The sequence below is a fragment of the Equus przewalskii genome, chromosome 4, assembly GCF_037783145.1.
Source record: "Equus przewalskii isolate Varuska chromosome 4, EquPr2, whole genome shotgun sequence".
Taxonomy (NCBI): Eukaryota; Metazoa; Chordata; class Mammalia; order Perissodactyla; family Equidae; genus Equus; species Equus przewalskii.
In genome coordinates this window covers 102,384,805-102,404,142 of record NC_091834.1, presented here as the reverse complement: position 1 = coordinate 102,404,142, position 19,338 = coordinate 102,384,805, and the positions used below count along the sequence as shown (strand labels likewise).

The following is a 19,338-nucleotide window of genomic DNA, read 5'->3' as shown; positions in this document are numbered from 1 at the left end:
GTCTGTATTTATATATACATCTTTGCCAAGTGGGATGGTGTTAAGGTGTGGTCCCAGCGGTAGCCGTGGAGCCTGGGATTCCTGGGCAGTCGGGCTTCATTCAAGTGCAGTCCTGGGAGAGCCCGCCGGGCCTGGGGGACCTGGATGGGGATAGGGGGGTCTCGGGCAGAGATCCGTGGAGGGCACCCCCGCTGGCTCCTCAGTGGAACTCGGGGGGTCAGGTGCCCTTTCGAGTCCGTCCCAGTCCCTTTCAGACTTGCCCAGGCTGGGCCAGCTCTGCCGGTGCTCTGGGACCCGCCCCGCCCCGCCCCAGCCCACTCTGGGGCTCCCAGCACTGCCCCTGCGGCTCTCCTTCAGAGGCGCCTGGGCTCTTGGGGCCACTTTGCTGCATTCAGTGCCTGCTGCACAGGGTTCTCAGAAATGTAAAAATGGTTTTGTTCTTAATTTCATTTTCCACTTGTTTTTTGTTAGCATATAGAAGTACAACTGATTTTAGCGAACTGACCAGATATCCTGTGACTTTGCTAAGTTCACTTCGGACCAGGTAGCCTTCAAGATCCCTTCTAAAAACTTAAGATTCTCTTGTTCTCTGACACTGAGGACAGGGAGGCATCCCGTAGTCTTACAGAAGGGAAAGCGGCAGACAGTCACTTCTAGGAAATACATTCTGCCACTGTAACTGCAGATTTCAGTAGCAAAACAAATAGAAGTTCTCAATTCCCCCAATAAAGAACTACCAGAGCAGCCCGTGCTCCCACCCCGCCGGAGGCTTCCTTTTCCAAGCACCAGACCTCCTGGCCATTCGTTTTCCACCAACAGCAAAGCGACAGGAGGTACAACCTGTGTCGGCTCTCACTTCCTCAGCATTTCCCTTGCTGTGAAATAGACTGTCTTCTGAATTTAGAGTCCAGCCAAAGTGAGTAATACATGGAAAATGTGACGCTTTATGGGTTGTCAGAGGTCCCTAATCCTGTAAATGTCATTTCCCTAATTGATGGGAGCTGCGCATGCATCCTCTCCTGGAAGCCACAAATCCCGTGAGGCTCTCGGCTTTGAGGGAGCTAAGCGGGAGCGGGGGATCTTTTGGCGCTGGTTACAGCAAAGCTGAAGATACGGGTGAAAGGGGTGAAGGGAGTGTCTTCTAGACACAGACAGCAGTAGTCGTTGATACGTCTCCAGAGCAAAGAAGGCGAGCAGGAAAGGCAGTACAGGGGTGGCAGCGTACCGGAAACAACCCGAGTGTCCCCACTAAGAGACTACTTAGAGCGCTTCTGTAGAGGCGTGCAGTAGAATACCATGGAGCATTTAAGAAGAATGAAAAAAATGTTTGTCAAGAATATATTTATTTTTTAAGTTAAAAAAGCAAGTTGCAGAACAATACGTATTAAGACCTAGTTATTCTGAGGGTACAAAGTATCAGAGTCATAACTGGTCTGGGGACCAAAGTCAACCATTTGCAGGTAATTAAGGCGTTAAGTCAGAGAGCAAGAGGGCAAGGTAGCCTTGAGGCACATTGGTGCTGTGCCGGTCCAAGCACACGGCTGCTCACGGTCCTTGTAAAGTGGTGGGGAGAGAAGGGATGTGTCCGGGCAGCAGCAGCAGGTCCCCCAAGATCCACATCTGGAACAACCGCTGCACTGAGAGTCACCGCGTGATAGTGTTTACAGTAATTCCAGGACACGCAGTCACATGCCAGACAGGCGGCTTACCTGGGACGTGGTGTAAACCTCCTCTGCCTCTCCTCATCTCTGCACTTCCCCCAGGATGATCGCCTGCATCTGATTGGCTAGCCTGGCAGCAAGAGGAAGTTCCAGAGGCTTCCTTCTTGGTCCTTCTTACCACAGTGCCCCTCCCCCATGGGTCTGAGAGCCAGCGTAGGGGTCCTGCCAGTCGTCGGGATGTCATTTTCAGTTACACATTCAGGAACTGAGGAAGTAACCACAGCGTGGTCTGCAGAGCTCCTGAGCCCCTGCTGGTTCACCTTAGGCCAGGACTCCACCTGTCACCTGAAGACCATAAGTCCCCCATTTCACTAGTGACCACATGGCATTTTGAGTTCTAGTATTGGCATCCTTTCAGAGCAAAGGTCTAGTAACCCTGAAGAGCCTGCATTTGCTCTTCCCCAGTGCATGGTCATTCTGGTAAGTGGGGGAGTAACAGTATGTGCAGGGGTAGAGCTGGAGACCGCTTCCTCAGGGACCTGGCCTCCCTCTGAGTGGGGGCCTGGGTCTGTGAGCCAGCAGGGGTCTGGACACTGGCTGAGAGGACTCAACTCCATTTGATGACTTGAGTCAGGGTTTTGGCCCCTAGATTTAGAGTTTTTCTTATTATATAGGTCAAATGTAAGCCTTTCAGAAGGCATTGCATCTGTGTCATTCCTAGGGACCCTGTAATCAGCTAGCCACCGCCACACCACCCGTGGGTCACAGCATGCTCATCACCGCACACGTGCTCACCCTAACTCAGGCAGGTCAGCACCAGCACCTGCCTGGCCACCACAGGGCCCAACGTCCACTGGACTCAGTGAGCCGTCCTGGGCGCCATCTCTTGCCCTGGTGTCTGGCCTGCAGTGCACAGCCAGCATGGAGCTTTTCAAGGGTGGAGGGGTTCCCCCTCCTCGTACAGTTCTCAAAGGCTGGGTGGGGGCGTGACCTCTGGGCCCTTTCGGGGAGTATCTCTGGGGCCCCACGTGATGAATCTGCCCTGAGCCTGTGGATTCACTCTTCGTTATGCCACAGAAGTTCTGGCATCTCAACCTCGTTAAACACGGACTCAGCAATGCCCTGTATTTCAGGCAGTCAACCCAGAGAGCTTTATAGCCTCTTCCAGCTACATACACTAAACATTAAATCCACTTTTCTGGTAAGCCCCCCTATATCAATAAATTCTGCCAAATCTGCTGTTAAAGTCCACCTTCTTGGTCCAACATTATTAGAAGCTGTTCTCACGCTTACTTCCCAGATTTCTGCAGGTGTGAAACAGCAAAACCTTACCATTCTTCCCATGCGTAAGCCGTTCCCCTCTGGAGCATACTGGAGTCCGCAGTCACAGGTCCAGTGGCAGCAGAGCAGCTGTGGTTGTCTGGAGAATGATGCTGGTGTAGAGCATCTGCCCAGGAAAGCTTGTTACTCGGCTTCCAGGGGAAGAAAGGTGATTCTGACACTGCAGAGCCAGCTGTTTGCACTGCCGAGGGAGGCTCAAGTAACTCCAGGACTCAGGAATCGCAGCTTTGTCTAGTCCAACTGATGTCCCTGTGCTGGGTCCTACGGTCACACTCCTTCCTAATTAAGGTCCCAGTTTTGATGTCAGAGACGTTGTGAGGCTGTGAATTCAGTGATGGTGAAGTTCTGCATCCGTCAGAATTACATTTTGTGTCTGATTTTGGAAATATCAGCCCTGTAGCTACAAGATAAAGGGCTTTTTAGGGCTGCCGTAGAGCCTCTCAGGTTCTCCAGCTGTGACCAGAGACCGTGACCTGAGCTTGTTGTTTCTGCCCTGTACAAGCCCAGCGCGCTTGCAGGACGACGCCCGCACCAAGTCCTGTGGTCCTCTTGCTGCCATAATGGCCAGAGCAGCAGCCGCCTAGATCCCGGCACCCCTGGGGGCAGGGGTGGTGGTGACACCACAGTCACAGTGACTCGTTCCCTCTTGATGCTACTGCCTGCCCAGGGCCACCGGGATCTGCTTTCCCACTGACCAAGAGCTCAGCACTGTGTTCAGGACAAGGACGTGAACCCAGTCCCAAATGCTCTATTCCCAGAACCCCGTCTGGTACCACTTTCTGATTCGGTCAGGGGCCAGTCAGGACACAGAAGCCACACTAGCCATGGAACAGAAAATTAACATAAGTGATGTTAGTTGGATATCAGTTAACTAGATAACGGAAAGGGTAAATACGACCTCTAAGGTGGTATTCTCAAAGTGTGGCTCCCAGACCAGCAGCATTCCACATCATCTACATTATGGGAAATGCAGATTCTCAGGCCATCTCGGACCCACTGAATCAGAAAGTAGGGCTGAGGCTCGCTGCTCCATGTCTTACCAAGTTAAGTCCTTCTAGAGATTCTGGTGTGAAAACCCCTGCTGGGAGGTATCATGGAGGCCACAGGGGCCTCTGGTGCCTTCTGAAGAGGATGCCTTCGAGCTGGGGCTGTCTCTGGGTGAGAGCGAGGGCGTGGGTGAGGCTCATTCTGCACGTATCAGGAAAATGACGGACTGGAAGGAAACGGGTGCCCAGTGGAGCATCAGTGCTAGGGTGAAGCCCACAGGGACTGCTGTGGACTGAACTGTGTCCCCTCCCCCTCCCCCCACCAAAGTTCCTGTGTTGAGTTCCTAACCCTCAGTACCAGAGAATGTGACCTTCTTTGGAAATAGTCGTTGCACATATAATTAATTAAGAAGTGTGGGTCCTCGTGAGCTCACAAGGAGCTCAGCCCATGGGGTGATGAAGCCCACCACAAGAAACCAGGACATCAGTCAGCACTGTGAGCAGTAGAGACTAGGGCTCGAGGGGGGGTTGAGTGGGGAAGGGCACTGCAGGCCAGGGGCACGGGGTGGGTTAGGCACAGGAAGACCACACGGCGTAGGTGAACTCCAGCCCGGGTCTAAGCTGCATAGGCAGAGCTGGGGAGTTAGCTGGGGGTGGAAGAGAAAGAAGTACTGGTCTGCTCAGGTGGGAAGAGCAGGTGGGCGTGTGAAGGCACCAGGGTGCTGGTGCAGTAGCCCCTTCTTGCTCCTGGGCTACTGCACAAAGTCTTCCAGAACGGGCCCTGCTGCACCAGCAGCCAGCTAGACGTGGAGTTCTTAAAGCACTTGCTCACTTCAGCCTCAAGCCTGGGATCCATGGGAGCAGCTTCTCTTTGGGAAAAGGGAGATTAAAGCCTTCCCCCAGGGCCGTACCAAGCCCACCAGAGGCCCCCAACTCCCAGCTGCTTGGTGAAGGCTGAGGTGGAGGCAGGCGAGGCTGGCGGTCAAACTGGGGTCTTCAGCCCACACCCCCCAACCATGAGTTGGGAGAATCTTCCTTTCTTCCCTTCATTCTAGAAAGGAAAACAAGGCTGGCAACTTGGTATAATGAGACCTTTTACACCCCGCCTGTGCCGCTTGTCCAAGTCTGGTCTGAAAGGTAGTAAAGAGAAGCTACAGTGACGAAGAGTTGCTTGGCAACAAAATAAATAAAGTAGTGCTGGATTACAACCCAAAGTATAAAATACCCATGAGTCCATGCTGATACAAAGGAATGACTGAATAAAAAGTGAGGGAGAACAGACTAATGTCCCATGCAGAAGAATTCCAAATGATCCATGCAGATCCTCTGCCCTTAGGAGGTGGAGCCTGACTCCTCACGCCTGCGTGTGGGCTGCACAGTGACTGCCTTCCATAGAGCACCACATAGAAAGGGGGAAGAGAGAAGAGCAGCTCACAGCAGAGAAACCTGACAAACCTGACAAACCCTGCCTCAGCGAGGTGAGCAAGGTCAGCGTCAACCCTTGATATGGCGTGACGAGAACAGCTGCTTACCTCTGTGGGCTTCCTCCCCAAAACACACAGCCCCAGTTTAGTCATGAAAAAACATGAGACAAATCCCAACAGAGGGACAACCTACAGTATGCCTCACCCATCCTCCTCACAGCTGTCAGGGTCATTAAAAAACAAGGAAAGTCTGAGAAACTGTACAACCTAGAGGACCCTAAAGAGACATCATGGCTAAATGTAACATGGGCTCCTGGAACAGAAAAAGGACATCAGGGGAAAACTGAGCAAATCTGAATAAAGTATGGTGTTCAGTTAATAATAATGAAAAAAAAAGATGTGTGGGTCCTAATCCAGTATGACTGGTGTCCTAGAAAGGGGAAATAGGGGCACAGAATCCTGCACAGAGGGAGAAAACCAAGTGAGGATGAAGGCAGAGAGCAATTTGATGCTTCTGCAAGCTGAGGAATTGCACAGATTGCCAGAAACCACCAGCAGCCAGGTGAGAGGCTGGACGGATTTTAACACACAGGAGAGGAAACAACCCTGCCAACACCTCCAGCTCAGACTTCAGGCTTCTGATAAATTTCTGGTGTTTATGCTCCCTGTTTGTGGTACTTTGTTATGGCCACCCTTGAGAGCTAATCCAGGTAGCAAACAGGTAGAAGCAACTCCTTCTTCGCAGGCTAGCTTTGCAGGCCCCTGCCAGCCTGCTTTCTGCCAGAGGCTGCCGTAGAGCCAGTGGCAGAGCCGGAATGTGGTCCACAGGTCCCGGCATCACAAAGCAGAGTTAGAAGGGAGAATTTGGAGCTGAGAGACAGTGACTTAGCAACTGGCACAGCAGAGGAGGGGGGCACACCCCGTCCCCTCCAGAGGAGCCCAGTAGTTCAGAGAAAGGCAGGTGTGATTTAATGCCTTCAGACTCTAAGTGGTGACACCTCAGGAGTTGAGAGAGGCTCAGAAATAAATAAAGTTTCACAATGGAATCATCACTTCCCAGGAGTGGGTTTGGGGGAAAGCATTAAGAATCATGTAGGTCTTCCCACCATGGCAGTATGATTCTTTTAGCAACACCCTACAAATGATAACTATTTTCAATAAACTCTTTATCTTAGAGTAGTTTCAGATTTATAGAAAAGTTGTGAAGGTAGTACAGAGAGTTCCCACATAGCCCACACCCGGTTTCATCCATCTTTGCCAACTTACATCAGTAGGGTGTACATTTGTCACAGTGAACAAACCAGCATTGATACAGAATTATTACCTGAAGTTCCGTGCTTTTTACCTAATGTCCTTTTTCTGTTTGAGGACCCCAGCTGGGTTACTCTGTTACATATAGTCGTCACATCTCCTTAGGCTCCTCTTGGCTGTCACGTTTCTCACTCTCCTTGCTTTTGGTGACCTTGACCATTTTGAGGAATACTGGGCAGGGATTTTGTAGGATGCCCCCTATTGGAATTTGTCTCATGTTCTTCTCACAGTCAGGCTCGGATTCTGGAAGGCTTTGGAAGGAAGAGCACAGAGGTAAAGTGCTGTTCTCATCACACCATGTCATGGGTGCGTACTGTCACATACTCATCGCTGTTGGCCTTAATCTCGATCACCTGGCTGAGGTCGTGTCTGTCCGTTTCTCCACTGGAGAATTACTCTTTTTCCCTTGTTCTGTACTGTCCTCTTTAGAAGGAGGTCACTTGCACAGCCCACACTTAGGGGGTGGCAGTTAGGCTCCACCGCCTCGAGGGCTCTATAAGTAACTAGGATTCCTCTGCAAGGGACATTCGTCTCTTCCCCCCAGTTAGTTATTTATTTAATCATCTGTATCAGTATAGATTTGTCAATATATTTATTCCAGTGGCTTATAATCCATTACTACTTTATTTTGTTGCTCAAATTATTCCAGTCAATGTGATTTTTAATAATGCCAAGAAGAGGAAACAGGCAAGTATCCAAATAAGTGGCTGTTCGCCAAGCACGAGTTTTTGGAAGAACAGGAAGAAAATATAGAATGAAGAGCATAGAACTGAAAATAAGCTCGAAGAAGGGCGTGAGTAGGAAGGCTGCCCAGGGTCGTCTCAGCTGGGGGTTGGATGGAGATCCGCAGGTAGAGGCAGCGCGGTGCTTGCCTGTCTTAGAAGGAAAAGAGAAGGGCCAGGCCTTTTGCTCAAGACCCGAGCTTCGGTCCGATCATGAGCAGGTGGGTCTCTGTGGCTCCGTTTGTACTTATTCATTATCACGGAAAGTGATTTCAAAATGTTGAAAAGGTACAATAAATGGTGATTAGAGGACATTACAGCCCAAGATAGCTATCAAGATTATGGGAGGGTGCCTGTGGGCTGAGCCACTGCGCCTTCTGATCCAGGTGAATCCCACTCGAGGGTAATGAGGGGATGCAGAAAGCAGACTGCCAAACTGTTAGTGATGTTGGAGGAATTGTGGATATTAGTCTGATGACCCAGGCTAGAGAGGAAAGGAAAGATGTAAATTCCTCAAAAAACTGGGTGTGGAATGTGGTGTCACTCCCAGGTAAGATGTTTGAATGAATTATTAATGTAAATAAAAGAAGCAGTAATCTCTAGGAGCCTATCATAAATTGGCCCAAAAAAAGTCACAGAAGATGAAGCTGATTTCCTTTTTGGACTTTCCATAGATGTGGTAATTCCATGACAGGCGTATCTGGGTTTCAGCCAGACCCTTGACAGAGCCTTGTGTGATATCCTGATGGATAAGATACAGAAGTAGAGTTTGGCAGCTCAGCGAGTGAATTAATGGCTCGTTATGGACCTTAAAAGGATGTTGATTAAATCTCAGTCTGGAGCAAGGTTTCTAGTTGTATTGGATACCTCTTGTGGCTGTTGTAAAATCTTCTCCTGCCACCTGTTACTCCAGCCACACTCACCTCTTGCAGTTGCAGTCAGGCGGCAGCTCGCCTCGGACCACCGTGGCATACTTCAGCCTCCTTAACCAACAGAGGACGGAAGCCGGTGGATAAACACCTCCGCCTTGCACCCTCAGGGTGGATGGTCCTCAGAAGATCCTGGTGGAGTTAAGTGTCAGTCTTCCCCTACTTGTGGCCATCTCAGTCACTCATCCACATGCTGGCTCACCTGCTCACCTGTTTCACTCCTGTCCTCCACTCCTCCAGGGGTCACATTCCCACAGAAACAATGCGCAAGCCAGGCTCTGCTTTCTAGGGAACCTAAGCCAAGAAGCTGGTGGGATGCCATAGGATTCTTTTACTCTAAGCTCACCAACAATTGGAACAATGACTCTAATATTGATTTTGTTGCTGGCATCATCTAATTTACAGATGACTTGAAACCAGGAGGGGTGGCCAATAATAATCAATATCCAGAAAGATTACTCAACAAGCTAAATTATTCTTAGGACCAATTAATAAGTAGATGGTATCCAGAACAAAGGAACTGATAGCATATCAGTATTCCAGAAAAGAATAAAACTGGAGGCGAAACGCTGTGCTAAGAAGTGACGGATGTGCAGATGAGCAGACATGGCCCTGCCCTCCACAGGCTTACGCTGGGGAGGGGACACACCAGCTCCACGGACTATTGACCAAAGACGTACACATGAGTAGTTTTGAATGTCAAGTGGTACAGAAAAGCTTACAATAAAAACCTCTTGTCCCTGTTCCTTATGCGCTTGTCATACTCCTCAGAAACAACCAGGTCAGCTGTTAAATCTAGATATACTGCCGTCTTACCTCAGTTCATTAATTTTATGCATTTTTTACCTCCTAGTTCGGTCGATGGCTGTTTTTGCTCCTTGTATTGCTTCCGCCCTCCCCTCGTCTTCCCAGTGTAACTGTTTCTCAGTTTACAGTTAAGACCTTCCTGGCCTGCCTTCGTTGTTTTGACTGTGTCATTGTCAGTCATTGGTGAGCCCAGTGGACACTGCGGTTATGTTTCCTTGTTTCTACAGTTCACTGTTATTCCTGGAGTTTAGAATTCTTCTGTTTTATTTTCTTTGACCATCTAAGTCTTTTCACACCTTCTAACTTCTCGATAGAATTTTCAGTCAGCCTTGTTGGATAGGTTTTTAGCTACCCTTGGAGCCACTGCCGCTGGGTTCTCCGTCTTCCTGCTCAACCCTGACACGTCACTCTAACCTGCTCGTCACTGTCACCTGAGTCTTCATTTGGTTATCCCAGGAACTACCTCACCCTCTCCTTCATTGGAGCTTCTGTTTTTCTACACCTTTTCTGCTTTGATTTGTTCCCTCCTTTTTGGTGGGGCACATTCCCCGCCAGCTTCCTGACCTAGTCCACTCGGCTGCTATAACAAAACACTACAGACTGGGTGCATAAATAACAGGAATTTATTTCTCACAGTTCTGGAGGCTGGAAGTCCAAGATCAACGTGCCCACCAATTCAGTTCCCCAGTGAGGGCCCGCTTCCTGGCTTGCAGACGGGTGCCCTCCTCCCACCGTGTCCTCACAGCATGGAGCCAGTGAGCTCCGGTGTTTTCCTCTTCTTAGAAGAACACTAATCCTACCGTGGGGGTCCCACTCTCATGATCTCATCTAAACCTAATCACCTCCCAAAGGCCCCACCTCCAAATACCATCATATTTGGGGTTAGGGATCCAACACATGAATTTTAGGGGACCACAAACATTCAGTCCATAACACTTCCCCAGAAAAGATGCATGGGAAGTGATTACTTGAAATTTTAAATATCTGTATCCTTTCTACTCAATTTGTAGACTACTATGTATAGAATTCCGTAATGAAAATACTTTTTATTTAGAATTTTGAAGGCATTGTTCCATTGCTTCCGGCTTCCAGTGTAGCTGAAGAGAAATCTGTTGCGATTTGTTATTTTATTAATCTCCATCTTTTATATGTGATTTTTTTTCCCCTCTGAAACCTTTGGGGTTTTCTCTAAATCTGGTACTTCAGGATTTCATGCTAATGTGCCTCCTTGTGGTCTTCTCTCACTCTTTGTGCTGGGCACGTGACGTGCCTTTGAACCTGATGCACACGTTGCTTGGGTCTGTGTTCTCCATGTTATTTCTTCAGTAATTTACTGTTTTCTTTCTTCTGGAACTTCACTCAGCAGATCTTGGGCCCCCTGGTTGATCCTTTAATATTCTTCTCCTGTGTCTCTCTCTCTTTGCCTTTTTGTTCTACTTTTGGGGAGGTTTTCTGTTTTCTTAACCCTTCTAATAAGATACATCTAAAACTAGAACTTGGGTAAATTCAACATTCAAGATTTTGTCGAGTGGCTGGTGAGTCTTGGCTTCGTGCTCATAATTAAGAGTGAGCACCAGCGCTTTGAGCAGACGCACTGTGTTTACAGATGGGCTTCTTGCTTCGTGGTTTCACTGAAGAGGGGTGGGACCGCCATCTTTTTCACGGGAAGCCCCCACACATTCCTGTCTGTCTGTTGTATTTCTTGTGCAGTTTCTCCAGAAAATAATCTGTTGATGCTGTTGGTGGGTGGCTCTGGTTATGACCTGATTTGAAACAGTCTTCCTGTTTGTTTTTGTACCCTGTTCCCACCCCTCCCAGAGTGTCCAGAGCCTCCAGCCTTGGGTCTTCTGTGTCCAGGGAGAGATCAGTCTGCTTCTCAACACCTGACCCCCCAACCCCTCCCCACACGAGGCTCTTCTTTGTTACTCAGTACCCTCTCTCCATCTGCTTTGGTCTCGGGTCTCTCATAGGTCATTCTGTTTCCAGTTTATACTCCCTGTAGTTTGGGGGTAACTTTTCAAGAGGAAAAGTTGTCAGAAATGTTTTTCCTCTGCCGTTTTTAAACCTAAGGAATCACAAAGGGGACTCCAGAAGTAACAGAAAGGGGATAACTTAGGTACTGTGGGAGCAGAGGAGGGAATCTCAACGTGATTGGAGTGACATGGGTAGGTTTGTTGTGGGGTTAAAAGTTAAAGCTGAATTGGGTTTTAATAGGTAGAGTTGAAGGTAAGTTCATTTGAAGTAGAAGGAACATTGTGACACAGAGGCAGAAAAATGGAAGATGAGTTCAGCGTGTCTGCCTGAGCTGCAGAGGGCAGGCTAGGGCTGGATTATGGAGGGGCTGGGACAAGGTGCCCAGACGGTGGACCCTTCTTCACACAGTGGAGAGCCATCAAAAACGGGAGAGATGCCGTCAGGAGTTGAGCCCATTTGACAAGCTCTGATGTAAAAATTGAGTAAGAAACCAAATTGCATAGTTATAAAGAGCTTTAGCTGTTCATCAGCACTAATTTTAAAAGTCCTGCAATCAACTTAATTACTGAAAATCAGGGTAAAACTGTGTAGAGAACAGCGAAGCGTCAGAGGAACCAGATCTCCATTTTTTGGAGCCCAGATGTGCCGCTTGCCGTCAGATTGCCAGAGTCTCTCAGAGCAACTGAGGCCTGCTTACTATTTTGAAAACCATTTCTGTATTAAAATTTTGTTTTCCATCTTCACTTATCTAATTATAACATTTGGTTGTTTGAAAATTCTATTAAAAAGTCAATTTTAAAATTGATAACAGAGCAAATTGCATCTCAGTTGAAAAGACAAGTTTTTAAAGGTACTCAAGACCCCTGAGAGCTTTTTCCTGCAGCTTAGAACTACATGCCAGTCCTGTTTTTATCCTAATTATGGGTTAATTGGTAACACCCTGTGCCTTCTGTAGTTGTGAAGAATTTTCTAGAGTTTTAAGTTGCTCCGCAAACAACCCCAGACACGTGTTGTTAAGAAAGCCAGGTTTTGGAAGGCATCATTCTTGGGAGGGAGGTGCAGCCGAACCACCAGAGCAGTGGGCACGGTTCCTGAGCTGGGGACATTCTGGAACGTTCTTAAGGCGCTGTGAGTGCATCTCGTCCGCTTTAGAGTATGATATTGCATCTTTGGAGGGTGGAGTTGTGACTCCCTCCATGATGTGTGGGCGTGCCAGTGGTTCATGTGGTTGTGAAATTAAAGCAGTAAATCTTCCTCTGTCTGCTTCTGGTGGCGTCAGTACAGGATGCAAGATTAAAGCAGTTATTCTTTTTGGCTCTTAGTGTTGATGCCAGGCTGCATATCTTCACATACAGGCCGTTTAATCACGCAGTACCCTCTGGGGAAAGCATTACCTGCCGGTCTCATTTTATAACCGAGAATGTCGAGGCTGAGAGAGGGCTCAGTAGCAGAACCAACAAAAAGTTGGAGTTTAGTCGGTCTCGAAACTTCACCTGTTGAAAGGAAGAGGAGATGAACTCCAAGTATTTTCCGTCATGTTCGATGGTTTTCTCTTCTCTTGCAGAAGTGATGGCACTTTTCACAGTAAATTCATCCCATTCTTGGCCGTTGGGCTGCTTCGTTGGGAGTTTTCTCACCAGCTCCCTGGTGCTGACCCGCTGGCACATGTGGGCCATCTGAACGCCCCGAGCCGGCCTCGCCCCTGCCGCCTCCAGGGTCAGCGTCAGCGTCAGCGTCAGCGTCAACGCAGGCCGGCCTCCCCTTGTGTTAGGTTTACAGCGGTCTGCGGACTCGGTGAGCAGCTTTGCAGCATTCAGGGCTGTTTGAGAGCTTTTAGGTAGCAGATTGGTGGGAGAGGTTATCGTGGGACGGCAGGGGCTCTTTCTGTTTCTGAAAGAACAGTCATTGTATTTGAGTGTTAGAATTAACCCGTGCTGACGTTCCTGTCACCCTTGGTCTGATTCTTGCTCCTAGAAAGTTAACATGTCTTTTCTTCTCTGGCTGATTTTCTCTTTGATTCCATTTTCAGCGTCTTGTCTATGATGTGCTTAGACGTGGTTTTATTTGTATTCATCCTGCCTGGGTTTTATTTGAGTCTTTTTGGTAGATTACAGTTTTCTGTTGAAGTTTCCCTATTTGAAGATGATTTGGGAAATGCCCTCAGAAAAGCTGCAGGTGCCCCTGGAGCTCAGTCCCTGGGCTGCTTCTCTCTCGGGGGCTGCGGCTGTTTGAATCCTTCCTGTGCGCTGCACTCGGTGCTTTCAAGTACTGAGCTGTGTGTTTTGTCCAGCTTGTATAGTTGTTCTCAGCTCTTTCATTGTGGCCAAACTCGGAGCTTTCTGGAATGGCTTTTCAACAGCTGTGATCACTTACAGTTTTATGAATGATCCTGATGAATGATTTTAACACTGGTTTTCTCTCTTAAATCTGTTATTTTGGAGAAAACAATACGCAATTTGTGGTTTTAAAAAATGCCCCCACTCCCTTCCTATTCCAGCAAGTTTAGAAAAACAAGTTAAGCAGGTATTTGTTTTAAAATCTGTGTATCTGTGACTTCTCCTCCATAATTTTTTATAGTACTTCTAGGTCCACAGTCAAGGATTCCCGGAGCATCATCCAGGTAGAAAGAGCAGACCATTCACACTGGCACATCGTCCCTGGATGCCGTTTAGTTACACAAACAGCATGAATATTTTTATGATTCTTGACGCAAGCTGTGGTTCAAAAAATATTTTATCGATTTATAGGTGCTGATTAGGGAGTGTTTCTCTCCCGTGTCAGCAGACTGGCTCTAGTCACCTCCTCTTCCCAGTTCTCTACTAATCCGTTCAGCCCGTAGATAGGATCCCTGCTATATTCAGGACACAGTGCTGGACTCCGCTGAGTGTAAAAGATAATTGATGAGATCTGCCTTACCCTCCAGCCGTCCCTGTACTCCTTTGTGGGTGAACCAGGCACCTACTTGAGTCATCCTAAATAAAGGCAAAATGTGTCACTGTAAGGGCATAAACAGGTGCTGATTTCTTATTCCTAGTCTGCTTTGAAGCTCTAGGTTCCTGTAATGCTCTCATTTCTTTTCATTATTCATTAAGTTAACATTTAAGTTCATTAATAGTTTCATAATTTCATTAAGTTAACAAGGGGTTTTAGAATATAGTGGCTGAGAAGATAACCTTTTTCTTTCTTTTTTTTCCTTAAAGATTGGCACCTGAGCTAACAACTGTTGCCAATCTTTTTTTTTCCTGCTTTATCTCCCAAACCGCCCCCCCCCCCCCCCCCCCCGCCCCGTACATAGTTGTATATCTTAGTTGCAGGTCCTTCTAGTTGTGGGATGTGGGATGCTGCTTCAACGTGGCCTGATGAGCGGGGCCATGTCCGCACCGAGGATCCAAACCCTGGGCTGCCACAGCGGAGCGCACAAACTTAACCACTCGGCCACGGAGCCGGCCCCATCTTTCTTAGTTAAAAGGAAAACTGTGCCACGGCATTAAAAAAAAAATTTAAAGAAATAACTTTCACTGTCCCGGCTCATTAATATACAGTTTAATTTTTTGCTTATTTGTCTTTGATCTTTTCCATTCAAACACATAGTTTATAGTTATAATGTATAATTGTATAATCTGCATTTTTCACTGCCATAAGCCTTTTTTTTCTTTTTTACTTCAACATAGTCTTCATAATTATACTATCTGATAATTGTTTCTCATTGGTATGCCAAGATTTAACAAGTTTTCTTTTGTTGGTGGTGGATATTTTTCCAATTTCAATATTAGAAATGGGGCTACTTTGAATATTAGAAATTGAGCACCGTTGATTCAAGCATCCTGCTCCTGAAATTTTAGTGTAAGTAATTCAACAGGGAAAAAGCTAGTGCACACACGGTATGAATATTTTTGTGGTTGTTGTTACAAGCCTGTGACTCAAAAAATATCCTAACGATTTATGGTGCCACCAGTCGTTTTACCATAGCACTTGCATTAGGTGCTATAATTTTAAAATATTGGCTTATTTAGCAGCTATACATGATACTTTAAATTTGCTTTAATTTTAAGTTCTTCGGTTGTTAATAAAGTGGAACCATTGTCCCTGTGTTTATTTGCTTTCTGTGTTTAGAGGATCGTTTTCAGCCCTGAGCTTCTGGCTTTTAATAAATCATCACCTCTGATGCCTTCTTTACCAGTCATGGTAGAGGCGTGTTCGTCATGAGGGTTCAGTGAGACACCATATGTAAACGTACTCTGAACAGGGCCTGACCCATAACAGGCCCACAGTGCAGGTCCACAGCCGGAAACCAAACCCAGGCTGCCAAAGCGCAGCACGCTGAACTTAACCACTAGGCCACCGGGGCTGGCCCAATATATATGGTTTTAATTATATAAAGTCTCTGTACAAGAGTCTTTAGATACATTAAGAAAAAAGTTTTTGAAGTTAATTGCATTATTTCAGTTTCAAAAAATAATCTCCAATTCCCATATGCCTTTAAATATAATACAAAAACACTTTTGCTTATGTTAACAAATTAATGTATTTTTAATTTATCAAACTTAGAAAATTTAACATTGAAGATAACTGGTAAGATTTGGTTGAATATTTTAGTTGAAGGAATTTTTCTCCCTGATATAAGGACTTTAAAAGTATGTTCTGTTTCTCTTATTTGCCTTCAGGTTAAAAAGGCCTTCTTTGCCTTAGTAGCCAATGGTGTTCGTGCAGCGCCGCTGTGGGAGAGTAAAAAGCAGAGTTTTGTAGGTAAGCATTGTGGGCCCGGGGAAAAATCTGGAAGGAGAAAGCTTACAAGCAGAAAGCCAAGGTATTTTAATAGGTGCTGGTTTGGAATTCAGCCTAGTAAACATGTTACCAAAATAAAGAACATTCTTTTCATCCTGGCAGAGGTGGGGCCGCTAGTAAATTCAAAACACGTATGAGCCTTTATTGAGTTTCCTTTTTATATTTATTTACTGTTTCTTTCGATTTATCCCCTCTGGCTCTCTGAAGGATCTTCTGTGCCTCTGCCGTTCCTGCGAGCCCAGGACGGTTCTGCTGCGGAGGCTGAGCCAGACAGCGCTCTGTCGGTGCCCTCTGCTCACACGTACATGCCTGTGCTCTGTCCCTGCCTCCTCTCTGCTGAACACCTGTTTGACAGGGCAGATGAGATGATGTCAGTGTGATTGACGGCTTTGCTAAATCCTTGTTACACTATTAAAGATGTCGTGTAACTCACAATACCTAAACTCCATAATTTTTCATCTTGTAACTTCTAGTAGACAATGCATATCGTCTCCCTCAGTATGGCTCACGTTATTTTGAAGTTACCAGTTGACGTTTGCCTCCCCCTCTAGTTTACAACTTCCTCGGGGCGCAGGGTCACATCTTCTTCATCTTTGTAGCCCTGGTGTCTGGTTCATAGTAGACACGTAATGAATAGTGACTACTGAAACCGCTGTTTTTAGAATGCTTCTCAGGAAACAATCCAGGTGCCCCAGAAGTATCATATTTCTAAAGCTTATGGAATACTTTATTATTTTAAAGTATTTCAAGTTATTTACATTTAGCTGCAAGTTTTGTGTGATGTTTTATAACAATCAGTAAGTTTTCTCGCATTGAATTGCCAAATACTCTGACTAATTCCATTGTACTTGCTGTCAGGTTCAATTTCAGCTAAATTTGCCTATCTTAGTTTGGTGTAGTTAATTAACAGATTAGTAGTTTTAAATAATATATTAAACTGCTTGATATTTTAAAAGTATATTTTCGAGCTTTTCTAGTGAATATTTCTGGTTTGCTCGTCATTTGAAATTTTTCTTATAAGTTTTCATAGTTGCATATTTAACATATAATTCTTTGTTCCAGGAATGCTAACAATTACAGATTTCATAAATATACTACATAGATACTATAAATCACCCATGGTAAGTGACAGAAACCCTTATGTCAGTAATTGGAGCTGCGTATTTCTATGTATGTGTGTAGGGCTGTGTGTATTTTAAGATTTTTGTGGTTTTTTCTTTTTTGGTAGGAGGGATTAGCAGTGCTGATGGTTGATTTTGCCAAATATCTGTAATGTGCAGAGAACCCCGGTGTAAATTAGTATATTTGAAGCTTGAAGAAGGCAGTCTCGGGAAAAATAAAAGGCAATACCTTACTTACTGAGCTCTCAGAAACCCTCGAGTGTGTGGAATTCTGTGTGCTAATTTATTGCCTAGATGTTCTATAAGCTTCGCTCAATTTGTCATCTGTATGGCACTGTGGGCCTGCTGCGGTGCTGAGACTCTGCCTGGACCCGTGAGCGGAGGAGGCCCCTTGCACCACTCTCGTCCAGGCGCCATCACCAGAGAGGCCTCCCTCTGCAGATGAGGATGCCCTGGGCCTTGTCTTCACTGGCCCGTTGATGTGGGTGCAGCTTCATGCAGTTATTACCCCAATATTTTATAGCAAGGACTGAATGGACTCTGTGGTTTTCAAGAAGTAAAACTTAAAATTGAAGAAATTCAGTTTTGACATTTTTCTGCTGGTTAGGAGAAGACTGCTGCTGGCTAACTGAAGTGGCAGAGCTCCTGGTCCCTGGTCTGTTTTTCAGAGCAGAGTTTGGAAGCTGCACACGGCCTTTCCCATCACTGATTTTTTTTATTCTGCCAGCTTGTTTGGCTTTTATTTTGGCTTTTGTGGTTTTTTGGGTTATTTTGTTTTTGTTCTTTTGGCAAGGGTGGGGAAGGACAGAATTGTATACTCTGTTTCTTTAACTAGTACTATTTGGGGTATCTAAAAGGTAAAAGACAATCCAATTCATAACTGTTTTTACATATAATGGTCAGTATTGCCCAATAATTAAATTCCTACCTAAAATGGAAAAATAAGTTTCTTCATAAGACATATTCTTAGAAGGACATTTTAGCAAAGATTTTGTAAGTATTCCATATTTATTTCACATGATCTATCTGATTTCTTAAATACTACCAATGCAGGTGAATATTGGTTTTCCTTATGATAGTCGCATCTCTGCTTTTGGACCAGCAAAATCAGCCCAAGTATCATTATTAAGTGGATATATTTCGATAAAATGCACTAACCTCTTATGACAAATCTCAGCAGTAGTTAGTTAAATCAAAATTTAGAAAACAGTTATGTCTAAATATACAGCCCAAAGTGTTTCTTACTACTTGAGGGCACATTTTTTCCTCCACATTTCACCTCATTTTCTAGTTATGAACAGAAAAATGCTGTTGTGAAAGCTATGGTTCATTTTATTTTCTAAGAATTTATCATTAGTATGTAAAAACACAATTGATTTTTATATATTGACCATTTATGCTGTAAAATTCACTTATTCCAGTAGCCTTTTTTGTACGTTTGTTAGGACTTTTTCTCTGTATGTAACATTGCCTGTGAATAAAGACAGTTATACCCACACCATTTATTGAAAGGACTTTCTTTTTAGTTACAGAATTGTTTCAATACCTTAAGTGTGGGTCTGTGCTGGATCTCTTCTGCTCCACTGTTTTGCTTATCTCTCTCTGTGCCAATACCATGGTCTCTTAATGACTAAAAGAAAAAATACCTGCTGGTATTATTGGGAGTTTGTAGATCAATTTGGGGAGAATTGGCAGAGCCTTGCAATCTGAGAACGTGGTATTTCTTTTTCTTGCTTTATTTCCTTGGCTAGTTTTTAAGTACAGTGTTTAAGTCAGGAGAGCAGACCTCCTTGCCTTGTTTCCCATCTTAGAGGGAAAGCATTCAGTATTTCACGGTTAAGTATGAGGTTAGCTATAGTTTTCTCATAGATGCCCCTTATTGTGTTGAGGATGTTCCTTCTTTTCTAGGTTTGCCAGAAGTTTTTATCATGAATGGTTGTTGAATTGTGTGAAGTGGTTTCTCTTTATCTATTGAGATTATCGTATTCTTTTTCTCCGTTCTCTTAAATATTATTTCTTCCAATATTTTTCTGTCCCCTGCTCCCCTTCTGGGGACTCCAGTTACTCAACTGAGACTTCTGTGGGGTTTTTGCCTGTATTTTTTCTCTCTGCTTCATTTTGGATATATTTTATTTCTGTGTCTTCAACTTCACTGTTCTTTTCCTCCACAGTATCTAATCTACTATTAATATTTTTTCCTTTCAGATGTTGTATTTTCTGCTCTAGAAGTTCCATTTGCTTCTTTTTTATATTTTCCATTTCTCTCCTTATGTTCGT

General features: G+C 45.5%; 1 protein-coding gene across 26 annotated transcripts in view; it reads left to right on the top strand.

Annotated features, from left to right (window-relative positions):
- Positions 1-19,338, top strand: part of PRKAG2 (protein kinase AMP-activated non-catalytic subunit gamma 2) — a 279,715-nt gene that overhangs the window by 232,626 nt on the left and 27,751 nt on the right. For all 26 annotated transcript variants that reach the window (XM_070616865.1, XM_070616864.1, XM_070616877.1 and 23 more), the window contains 2 exons: positions 15,820-15,901; positions 17,003-17,061. In XM_070616865.1, the coding sequence (XP_070472966.1) occupies positions 15,820-15,901; positions 17,003-17,061 (141 nt within the window). The remainder of the gene's footprint in view (positions 1-15,819; positions 15,902-17,002; positions 17,062-19,338) is intronic.